Below are 12,866 nucleotides of genomic sequence, written 5' to 3' on the forward strand. Positions count from 1 at the left end.
ATCATTCTAAAAGTAAAATATTTCAATAAGTAAATATATTCTCATTGTTAACAAATACAAAACTCTAACATTTTAGGTGTTTCTTCCCAATTATTTTTCAAGCCTTTAATATAATTATATAATTTTTCATATATAATTTTATGCCCTACATTTTAATCAGCATTATGCTATGGATTTTCTCAAATTACAAACAATTCTTCAATAATACCATTTTAAGTATTGATTATATTTTACTGGAGAAATATACAGTTATTTATCTAGCCAACAGCTTTGAGTTGTACACATCAAACATATTACTATGCTACATGAGGAGAAAAGTCAATGTACATTAACGTTTGTACATCTTTGATCATCAATTTAAAAAAATTACTAAAGGAGTAGTTTCTGGGTAGGAGGAGATTCATTTTTAATGACTTGAAATTCTCTTAAGACACCTTTCTCCAAGCTCAGAACAGGTTGGATTCCTCTGTGGAGTGTAATTGCACTGCTCTGCAGATCTCTTCATGACCTTCATGTCCATTTTGAGCACTTGAGTGTATTTTTATTTCCATTCATTTAAATTTTTCTCTTTTAAGTAATATTTTATTAGTTCTTTAATAATCTACTTTTAAAATTAATTTTATATACTTTATTATAGAAAACATAAATAAATAAATAAATAAAAAACATCACACACCACAATTAACCAGACCCAAAGGCTATACAACTTAATAAATACTGATACATTTAGAAAAGGATTTCAGAATGACTGTGTAACTTCACATTAAATTTTACACTCTTAGTATCAAATATATCCTATATATTTACCCATTGCTACCACCACAATAAAAAATATATGATATACTCGGAACAACAACAGTAACAACAACAAAAATAACAAGAAAAAAGTTAGCTTTTTATCCTTTTTATAATTCATGCCCCCCCTGAGTAAATGGAGAATTTTATACAATATGATTTGCTCCCTCCCTCCCAGAATTTCTCCCAGATCTACCCCACCTCCTCAACTACCCAACTTCTTGTCTTCTTTTTATCTTTTCTCTTCTTCAAAAGCCCAACAACTCCAATTTCCATCGTTCAAATACTGTTGGGTACAGGGCCAATCCCTCCCTGGTCATGGTTATCCTACCATGGTCATACCCTTAAAGAAAACTCATTCTCCTTCTCCCAGAAGCTATCAATTGCCAACAGTTATTCCGTTAGGGGTAGAACCTCCCCCTACTTCCCTCCTCCATGATGGAATTTTGTCTGGCTTGAATGTGCTGGTGCATGATGACCTAACTACAATGAGTTCTTATGTATAACTGCTCTGTTTTGTTCAGAACATACTGTTTCATCACTCACTGGAATCACCTGCTGCCTCTTCCACAATGACCTCCTAGCTTTTGTGGGGAGGTGTGCAATAAGATGTTCCATTTGGGGCTGGGGACTCTGAAGTCTCTTATTCTCTGCAGGTTGACCAGTTGCAGCTCTCCATGCTAATCATCATCTACTATAAGAAGCAGCTTCTTGATGAGAGCTCAGAGATGCATTAATCGATGGGTATAGCAATAAGCCCTTAGGAGCCAGTTTAATACTAATGTCCATTCAGGAGAATAATAGTAGCAATTCTCCCCTAAGGGCTATGACCTTTGTAGTCACAGGTTCTAACAGTGCAGGTATGGATTCCTTATTGTGGGTCCAAATTTAATCCAATCAGAAAGTGTTTGGTTACTCCTAACACATTCACCAGTGGGCATATTTTGCAAGGTCATTCATTACTGTGGCTCGCAGGATCACAGATAGGGAAGACTGATGACTACTCTTCTCCTCAGACAGCATGCAGAACACCTTCCAGCACTGTGGAAGCCAGGCAGTACACATTCCAGGTTAGTACCAAATTGATTTCTCCATGTTTGATCACTCAAGTATATGGTATCTTCAGCAATAGGGTCTCACTGCCAAGTTCTGGAGGTTAGCCAAGAGTAGCGGCAAGACTCTATAATGTTTGTGGGTCTATGCAGCCCCAATGGTCAACAACTCCTATAGTCAGAATGACTAAGATAAAAGAAATGACAATACATGGTGGTATGTATATGGGGAAATAGGGATACTTATTCTCTGCTGTGGGGAGTGAAAACTGCTGTAGCCACTATTGAATTCAGTTTGGAGGTTCCTTTAAAAGATAGAAACATATCTATCACATGATCCAGCTAGATCACTCTTGGGCATATATCCAAAGGATCTATATCCTGCTAGAGAGATAACTGCTCATCTATGTTAATTGCTGCTCTATTCATAATACCTAGGACATGTAAACAGTCCAGATGTCCATCAACTGTTGAATAGATAATGAACATGTGGCACATTTATACAATGGAATAGCATTCATCTGTTAAGAAAAACAAAGTTATGAAATATACAGGTAAATGAATGTAACCTATAAATAAATAAAAGCATACCATAATCCTGAGTGGGGTGATCCAGAAAGACGAATGTCACACGTTTCCTTTCATATGTAGATGCTAGCTTTAAATTTTAGCTTTGCATGTTTCCTTTAGAAAACCCACAGAAGTCTAGAAAGTATTAAAGGACCACAAAGTGGTTGTGTGTGTATGTCATCGGGGTGCTTTCAAGGGAAGGGAGATATAACAGTGTATAAGGGGGGACGGAATAATGAAATTGGAAAGGTTAAACTGGGTGTGTTTAGAAGGGTTGAGGAGGAAGAATAACTAACTCTACAGACCTTTGGAGAAAGTCATATGGAAACCTACTAATGTAGAAGCTTCCTAAAATATATAAATATAAAGTTTAAATGGAGTTACCCCCTATGGAAGAACAATGCCCCTATTAGATCTACAGGCTAGAAAATAAAAGGCCCAGTGCCAGGTATGAGTTACCTCCTTTGAAGTTATTTCTCTTTTACTTATTTGTTAACTCTTAAGGTTAAAACAGTTGTATATTTACAGAAAAATGTAATGAGAGCATGACATTATTTTACTTATTCCTCACCCAGTTTCCCCAGTTACCTATGTCTCCCATTAAGGTGCTACTTAGAATACACATTAAAGGAGACCTGTGAACTATGCTGCTCATCTAGTTTGCAATCTAAACTCAAATGTATAGTTTACTGAATTGCGCAGATAGCTATTTGTTATCAAAACCTATTAGAGTTTGTGCTTTCAAGGCCCTGTGTACATATATATGCTCTCAACGCATCAGTAGACAAGTCTGATACTCCAAGTGGGATAGCATACTCACACCCTATGTTTGTTCTAAACACAGCCCAAATTTAACAGCAGTACTCAGTTAGTATAAGTTCCATACAGACACTAATCATGGCACCAAAACCTCAAGAAGACAGAGGCTTTAACATTACCAGCTCTCGGGGCAGGAAGCTCTCTTCTTGGCGGGCAATGACCAGTAATACGGTTTCTCCCTGCTTGGTGCTCCTCAGCATGGCCACAAGCTCTTCCTGAGTTTTTCCTGTGACATCTCTGCCATTTACCTAGTGAGTAGAACCATATACATAACCACACTCAGAATATTTCCCATCAACTCCCCTGTCCCTTTTAGACAGGTCTTGCAGAGTTGCCCAGGGTATTATAACTATATAGCCAAGGTTGTCCTTGAACTCAGATCTTTCTCGAAGAGCTCACTCTTGTCTTGAATGTTGGGATTATAGGCATGTACCACCATGCACAGCACACCTCCTAAGTGTTTTTTTTTTTAATTCTATTTTGTGAATTAAGTATGCAACAAATGGGTTCGTGAATTCAATGAAGTTCTGAAAAGATGACACTAAGCATATGGGCAGACACATACATTTTCAATAATAACATGGTCATCATCATTTTGATACTAGACAAACTCAATTGATAAATTATGTTATAGTGGGAATTTTCCCTGAGTCATTACATTTTTACAAGGGGAAAAATCAGACTGAGAAGCGTCAGAAATTAATTCATCAAATAAGCATGAAGAGGACTGCAATATACCAGGAAGAAATAAATTATTTATCACATGGCACATTACTGTAGAAGTACAAGTATTTTGTGTAATCCCAAATGCTCCTTTTGTCTAGAAAAGTGGTATCAGCAGGTTAGTGGAAATCAGCCTCAGAGCTTTGTTTGTCAGGTAGAGCATCCTTCCCGATTTAGAACTACATGGATTGCTAAAATGTTTCCAAAACATACATTCTCAGTGAAAATACTTTTGAAAGCAACTTCCCATGTCACGGGAGATTTAAAACCAGTCAGCCTCAACCAAGATGTCTCTCATGGTTGATTGTCCAAAGCTCCTTATTGAGATGATGTTGCTATTGGACAGAAATCAGTGGGAGAAATAAGCCTCATATATGGGTATCTAAATACTTTTCTATGCAAAACCAGCTCAGCATTCCTATTCCTGGCTGAGTGTAGGTGATACTGATTTGGGTCTGACAGTGTCAATAGGAGATCCCCTCAAAGTTTTGAAGAAACTACTACAAAGTCCTGTGTGAGACTATGAAATTGTTTGCCCCGACTAAGCAATAACAGACTCCTAGATTAATTCAACACCACAGGAGAAAGAAAGAAGGCGGTAGGAAAATGTTAGTATTTGGTCCCACATCTCTGACCTTCTTGGGGACATACATAGTTAGGCTCCTCATTAGCTAGTTTTATAATTTTATAATTTATAATTGAAGTCATTATTTTGTTTACAAAGTCATTATTTTGTTTACAAGTACTAATTTCCAACATATGTTTCATTAGAAATTAAACATTTATATTTAGTCAGCCCTCAATATCTATAAATTTAATCAACTTCAGATAAAGATGTATCTATACTGAACACTGGCAAGCTATTTTTGTTATTTTCTAAACAAGACATACTGTTTAAATAGCATTTGGATAGTGTTATGTATTATAAATCATCTAGGTGAAAATTTTTCTTTAATTTTGAAAATATTGAAAATTATATCATTGAAAATTATACCAAATTATATCATTTTTCCCTTTCCTTTCCTCCCTCCAAACCTTCCCCTTCCCATATACCCCCCTTGCCTCTTTTTACATTAATTGTTGTTACGTGTGTGCGTGTGTGTGTGTGTGTGTGTGTGTGTGTATGTATTCCTAAATATAACCTGCTCGGTCTGTACAAAGTGACAATTTAAGGTATCATTTATATGCAAATACAATGCTATTTTATATAAAGGAGTTGGACATCTGCAGATGTTAGTAGTTTTGGAGGGTACTAGGATCAACAAGAGACAGCAAGTGACTTCTACATATGTCTATATATTATTTACTTAAATATAAGGAAATACTTTACTGAAGACATTAACTTCAATTCTTACCTCCAAAATTCTGTCCCCCGATTGCAGGCGGCCATCCTTTATTGCTGCTCCCTTTGGTAAGATGTTTTTTACAAAAATGGGACCAGGACCATGTATAGAAGAATCTCTGGTTACCACAGTGAAACCAAGTCCTTCAGGGCCTAGCATGCAAGACCAGAAAGATGTACTGTCACCTTAAGCATGGGTTACATTACATTCACTCCTTTAGTAAACTCTGCCTATTTTACATTAAAGCAGATCAAGGAAATTATTTATATTCCAGGAGATTTTACATAGGCTTCGGTTTTCCTGTTTTAAATAAAGGTTAGAGTTTCAAACAGGCAATGATAGCATCAAAGTGAAGTTAGGATCCAATAAATACACAGGACACTTTCGTGTATTCGGGTTCTAGAAGACAATGCATGGCATCCATATGTCCACAGCATCAGTTCCTCAGTCATCTACCTCCTGACTTCATCTTTCCTCCCAGCCACGTGACTTCCTCTGTTGGGGTTTTGTGGTCTCTCAATCAACTGAGTAGTTTATGGCTCAGGCTTCTGCATGTGTCCTGATGGCTTGACTGCTGTAGCCACTGTCTTGTCCCCAGAGGGCCTCGCTGTCCCATCCCAGTTGTCTTAAATCTCCGACTTCTCCTTTCTACTCTGTCTAAAGATATATGCAGATTTCCCAACTGTAAACAATCTATACTCAATTATTAGCGTTTCTTGAAGCTTCTATCATGAATAAAGTACTGCTTTGGTTTGGATAAGATCTCACAAAGAGCCATGCCGCCAGCCTGTAACACACTGGGATGTGGCAGGACCTTTAGGGCGTGGGGCTTGGTAGAAGGATGTAAGGTCACTAGGGGTATGACAGAGAAGGAGCTATGGCCCCCTCACCCGCCATGGTTCTCTTTCTTTGCTTCTGGGCTGCTAGAAAGTGAGAGGCTCGCTCTACCACACATTCCCATCATGCTCCATTGCTTTGCTGGCCAACAAGCCAGGAACTGAGACTTCCAAAACTGTGAGCCCAAACCCTCTCCTAACTTCCCATCCCTTCTGATGAGATTTAGGAAGCTGACAGACACACTCCCTGCGGCCATCACCAGGAATTCTTTCCATTCTTGGCCTTGTTTTTTACCTATTCATCTTTGATACTTTCTAATTATCATTTTCAGAAATAAGCTCCCCCTTGATTTTTAACATTTTTATTTTCACATCTTTCTCATCATACCGTATCTGTGACCCTAGAACTCACACCTATGTGCTCCCACATCAACACAGATGATGTCCAACGATCGGTATTGGGCCAGTTTCTGTACTTGTCACGATCGCCTCCATCAGCTCTTTGATTCATTGTCATTATTATTATTTTATAGACTATAGCTATCATCTGTGTGGTTCATTTGCCCTCTCTCCTCTCACCTCTCCATCTCCCTCTGTGCCTCCATGTCTCTCTCTCTTTCCTGAATATAATTATGAATATTTCAAACTTTACTATGTTTCTCCTTCTTCAACCCAGATCCTGCCATTATCAAATATCCTCAACTACTTAAAATTCTAATTTCAATCAATGACATTTCCAGTATGCAATTTGCCCTGGCTGAAAACCTCAGCAAAAACTGTAATTTTTCTTTCTTCCTTCCTACAACCATTTATCTATTAAGGCATGCCTATTATAGCCTCACATTTAGACAGAGGCAATCCACCCTTGTTGATCTGCTGTCTTCTTCGGGATATCTTTTCATGACTCTCCCACCTCAAAGCACCTAACTCATACACATGGCTGGGTTATTGCTACACAACAATGCATTTGGACATGGCTTATTTGTAATGTACTTAAATATACACATATCAACCTCTGTGCCTTCTTTCAACTAACTTTATCCCCAAGATAAGACTTTTGTAAGTGAATAAAATTTTGATTGAGAAATCTTCAGAATAATTTCTATATCCTAATGAAAGATACATGTTGTTTTTGAAATTCACAAATAATATTAAAAAATTTCCTGGTGGCCATTAAATTTTTAATTTAGTGAAAAAACCTATTAGCCTTTGAATTGGCTTGAAAAACCACTGGATTTCAGGACGTTACAATGGGAGGAGGGAGTATCAGGTGGAGGGTAAGGAATGAGTAGGGAATGAACAGGAACACAGCAGTGCATGTGCACATGCACATGTGTGTAATGCTGCGCCATATGCATGTACACATGTGGCCCAGGATAATTGCTCTGTGCTGGAAATGGACAAAAGGTGTGCAGCTTTGAAATTTTGACTTTCTTGAAGAAATATAATGTTGAGTCCGAGATTAATAATCACTATCTATTGTCTTTCTGAAGACTAAACATCGCACTGATACAAAAACCATTCTATAGAGCCAGAGGCCCTATTGTTGAACTGGCCTAAAGGATGCTTTAAGAAAATCACTAACTTACACTCAAAATAAAGGCAATTAAGCTCTTATGCCTACTCACTATTGACCTGTCACACAATGCTGCTTGGCTTTTATCAAGTCTGCACTGATCCTATCCTTTCTTCACTGTTTTTTTGTTTGTTTGTTTGTTTCAATTAATCTAAATTTTTGCAGAAGAAAAGAAGAAAGTACTACAGTTTTAAAAACTTTAAGTTATCCAAGTATACACTCAAATCTATTTTTTGATACAATTAGATAAAAAGGGAATTAACTACATTAACCTTAATGAATTTCTCTTAACCAGTTTCACATGGTATAATAATAGAATGCAATTAAGCACAATTTAATAATTACCTTTCTTTAGGTCAATCTTGAGTTTTTTTGCATTTTTCCTGCTGCCAAACCCCATGAAAGGGGAGAGAGAGGGAGATGCAGGTTTTCTTTCCTGTCTTGGAACTTGGGGGCTCTTGCTTTGCTGTGGGGAAGTTGACTCATCTGCTTCAGGACTGTTCGGTCTTGGGAGATTTGCTGCCTTTAATCCTGGTTTCCCACGGGCAGGAGGCACAGCCTTTGCTCTCAAAGTCCCATCATTGTTGCCAAAGATGTTCAGTGGTCGAATGACTGATTTCTCATACCGCTCACGGTTTTGAGGCACAAGCACATGGAGGACCACACTGGGGGATTTCATTGCCTGGCGGAAGACATCCTGGGCCCTTGAAAGAGGGAAGAAATGGAGAATGATGCCATGTTCTGGCATGCCACTTTCTAAGGTACACAGGTCTGGGGGCAGCAAAGCAGCCTCCTAGAGTAAGTATAGGAGGTCCTGGGATTATCACTACAGTATGACTCTGCTAACTAGTTACCACTTACTATTTACAACCTGTCCACCAAGGTGCCTCCGCACTAGCTGCACATGCATGAGGACTGTGTATAATCCTCTAGTTTATTTTTCTTAACAACTCTAAAAAGCAAATATAATTCACTTGTATTTAACAAATTCAAGTGGAAGCTCAGAGAGACTTAAGAGCTTTACTGACAACTCAGCTTCCAAGTGTTTCTAAATATGAAAATCTACCCAGAAGTAATTACCGAAGCACACATTTAAAGCAAATTTAAATCCTTCTTTTTAAAAATCATATTATTAATAGATTATTTTTACTTGACTCTAAGTTAGTGTTTTATGACTCAGTTCCCACTTTGATAAAACAGGGGCCATCAAGCTCCCTAGACTTTGCAAAGCAGGGCAGCAAAATATGCATATAACATAATTATTAATAATTATCATAATTCTGTCCAATAATAGCTGAATGTACTAAATGTTTTAGAAAGACCTCATTTCATTCTACCTCTAAACAGCAGCCAGTGCTACATGCCTTCCATCAGCAACCCCCAGCCCCCACTATTGACAGGTAATGGCCAGGGAGATGCTGTGTTATGAGCAATTTGGCTCGGAAGCAAGATAGGCTACTGATTATTAATGAAGATTATCACTACTCATTTGCTGAACTTGGAAGCTCTCAAAATGTCAATGCACATCAATACATATGTGTCTATGTAGATATGTATAGCTAGATGCAGCTGGATTCTACATATTCTAATTCCTGTGTAGAAACAGATATTGCCTGTAAGATTTTACACATTCAGAAAGATGATATCTTGAGGCAGAGTATTTTACATTTAATTTTTTACAATTTGTTTCTATTATTCGTTGAGTCCTCATAGACATCACCCACAGATTTTACAGTTTAAAGAAGACTGACATCAAGGAGGTTAATTAATAAGCTGAATTAATTGTCTGTGAAGAGAGAGCCAGTAAATACCAGTCTAACTGACCCATAGCCCAAGAAAAACAAACCTCTTCATTCATGGATGCCCCAGAAAGACAGAGAGGCAGGAAGGCTTGCTGCCTTCATTCTGTGTCTTAACCTCCCTACAGACACCAGGCACATGTGTTGGCCACCTCTCAGAATGTCAAGACATAAAACGCATTCAGAAATGGATGGTCAGGGGTCACTTAAAGGGAACTGGCTTGACATTCCACCTATGGTATTGGTCATAATGGGCTCTATAATGATTATAAATATTCAAGAGATCAATAAAGCAAATAAACAATGAAAAGAATGCTTACTGAGCAAAAGTTTTGTCCAGGAGTTCCACATTGTTGATTTTCACGATACATTCGTTCTCCTGAAACAGCCCCTCCTGCTTGCACCTGCTGTTTTCTTCAATGCCTCGGATGAAGAGTCCTAGGATCCTAGAGACATTTAGGTTGAGATAAAACTTCTGAGCACCAATGTGCTCATTATTTCTCCTCATGTAGCTATTCAGAAATAAGTACTGGTTTCTGTTTACTAAGTAGATTATGCTTCTGTTGGACCAAATGGTTCCTCTATCAAGTTCCCACACAATCTCACACACACACACACACACACACAACCAGGCACACACAAGCACATGCACACACCTCAATCCAAAGGCAAATATCCGTATCATAAGTAACAACCCATTTATATGCTTCCCATGGTCTTAGGGAAGACCAGTAGGAAACAGCAGAGACTACAGCAGCCAAGACTCGCAGCTGCAGTGGAGGCATCACACTTGACTGTAAGGAAGCCTGCCTGAGTGGCAAGGTAGGAACTTAGTGCTAGTGATGTGAGAGGATTAGACATTCACAGCCTGTTTTGCAGTACTATTACATGTTCTAGTAGTTTGCATATTAAAAAGTAAACAAACACTTCAGCTCAGACCCTATTCATTAGTGCCTTTGAATGAAGGTCCATGTCAGGTGTTTTTCTCCATCCTCAGGCTGGAGGAAATGAAGTAAGGTTGGAGGACCAGACCTATGCAAATAAGATAAAGCAAAAGTTCCAAACTTGGGCACAATAGGGAGCCATCACAGGGCTTAAAAACTAACACTGGGTAGGAGGTCCACACCATCCACCATCCAGTGGGATCTTCATGTGTCAGTCAATGAGCCTAATCTGATAAAGTGGGTGAGGATCACAGCTAGCCTCAGAGTCAGAGAGGATGCCCAGGGCCAGCCTCAGAGTCAGAGAGGATACCCAGGGCCAGCCTCAGAGTTAGAGAGGATGCCCAGGACCAGCCTCAGAGTCAGAGAGGATGCCCAGGGCCAGCCTCAGAGTCAGAGAGGATACCCAGGGCCAGCCTCAGAGTCAGAGAGGATTCCCAGGGCCAGCCTCAGAGTCAGAGAGGACACCCAGGGCCAGCCTCAGAGTCAGAGAGGATGCCCAGGGCCAGCCTCAGAGTCAGAGAGGATACCCAGGCCAGCCTCAGAGTCAGAGAGGATACCCAGGACCAGCCTCAGAGTCAGAGAGGATACCCAGGCCAGCCTCAGAGTCAGAGAGGATACCCAGGACCAGCCTCAGAGTCAGAGAGGATACCCAGGCCAGCCTCAGAGTCAGAGAGGACACCCAGGGCCAGCCTCAGAGTCAGAGAGGATTCCCAGGAGCTCCCAGAGCTTTGGACTTTTTAGTTCAGAGTCAGAAGGAACAGGAGACTGAAAATGAAAGAAAATAAAAAGGAGACTAGAGTAAACGATAGTTACATTTCCTATATAATTCTTCCATATCTATGGAGGTTTCCAGGATCCCTTTGGGTACTGTGGCTGTTCAAATCCTTTATGAAAAATGCCATAGTATTTGCATCCCTCTGTACATTTTAATTATCTCTAAATTACCCACAAAATCCAATGTAATAGAGATGCTACATAAATAGCTAATTTAATGTGTAGGGGATAATAACATAAAAAAGTCTGTGTGCACTCAGTATAGATAGAAGCTTTTATTGGAACCTTCTGTGGTTGAGAATCTTATGGACACAGATTCTCCCATTCACACGCAGGCTGTATGTGCACATGCGTTAATACGCGTGTACACACATGCAATCTTTATCACTCCCATAAAACCAAACTAAATCTACCACAAGAAATGGAACCTCTCCTGACTTTAGCCATTTCTCACTTTGGTGAAGTCCTTTATCTTTGTGGCATGACACAGGCCTCCCTGAGTGTCACACTGAGACAGAGTGATGGGCCTCCAGGGGTATCTGCTGGGTGTGGGGAAACCGCCACCTCCATGTTCCCTGTCCCTTATTACTCTATTTAGCCACTCTCTTTTGAATAAGAGCCTTGTGTGCTATATTACACAGCCCCCTTTGCATTAAATTTCAAATCTAAATAAAATATGAGCACATTTTATGTGTGAATAATAAGGTCGGCCATGCAAAAAGGGCAGCCTGTAATGAAAGCACAAGAGAGAGTACTTTCTCCGTCTGGAGTGGCCACAAAATTGAGCCTCTGCCTCCCGGCCTCAGTTCATTTAATGAGCCGAGACCATCTCAAGGTGTCAACTGGCAAGGTGCACCCACCGCTATCAGGCTCCTCCTTTGGAAACATTAAATGGACAGAGTGTGCAGCTTTTCCTGCTGAGCAAGTGGTGGTTACACCACCGACCACAAGGAAGGGCTCCAGGACATCCTGGCAAGTGTGGGCGGGGTCTCAGGCATCGTCCCCTCCCTATAACTTTACTGAAACAATCAGATACCTCACAGTGCCTTCCTTTCCCAGCGCAATACTCCCGTGAAACTACTTGACAGGAAGGAGGGAGAACTGGATCAAAATCGTGCTTTCTCCTAAATTGAACTGTTCTCTGATAGTTCACCGTTTAGATTTTTGTTACGGTGGCTCCCCCCTAACGTGACCCATTAGGAGGCTCACGGGTGGTTATAAACTAGTTTATGTAAGTGATATTTTTTTAACAAGCATTCAAGTCTCCCCTTAATTTAATTCAGTACATCATCAGTCATGTAATGTTACTCCCTAGGATTTAATTTCACATTTTGGGAGATGAATTAATTCTTTCGGGCCACTGGGTTGCAATTTCGCTAGCATATTACGGCTGGAGCATGCTATGTGAACCTTGCTGATCTAAATAACCTAACTTTCCATGAAAAATTTATTGACAGAAGAAGCCCAGCTGTAAAACCTGTGTGTCAGAGGTAATTTTGGTAAAATGTAAAGCTGACTGATTTCATTAGTTTGGTCCCCAGCAACAAACCCACCCTGCCCTCCCTATTGTCTGGAAGGGGTAAATTCCCTGTGGTGTGATGTCATCTCTACCAATGGGAAGCGGTTTATAAAAAT

General features: G+C 39.7%; 1 protein-coding gene across 1 annotated transcript in view; it reads right to left on the minus strand.

Annotated features, from left to right (window-relative positions):
* Positions 1 to 12,866, minus strand: part of Pard3b (par-3 family cell polarity regulator beta) — a 978,380-nt gene that overhangs the window by 460,019 nt on the left and 505,495 nt on the right. The window contains exons 7-10 of the mRNA XM_006975013.4: positions 9,834 to 9,959; positions 8,060 to 8,418; positions 5,315 to 5,454; positions 3,356 to 3,484 (exon numbers count right to left, since the gene is read on the minus strand). Of these exons, the coding sequence (XP_006975075.2) occupies positions 3,356 to 3,484; positions 5,315 to 5,454; positions 8,060 to 8,418; positions 9,834 to 9,959 (754 nt within the window). The remainder of the gene's footprint in view (positions 1 to 3,355; positions 3,485 to 5,314; positions 5,455 to 8,059; positions 8,419 to 9,833; positions 9,960 to 12,866) is intronic.

The sequence above is a fragment of the Peromyscus maniculatus genome, chromosome 13, assembly GCF_049852395.1.
Source record: "Peromyscus maniculatus bairdii isolate BWxNUB_F1_BW_parent chromosome 13, HU_Pman_BW_mat_3.1, whole genome shotgun sequence".
Lineage (NCBI taxonomy): Eukaryota > Metazoa > Chordata > Mammalia > Rodentia > Cricetidae > Peromyscus > Peromyscus maniculatus.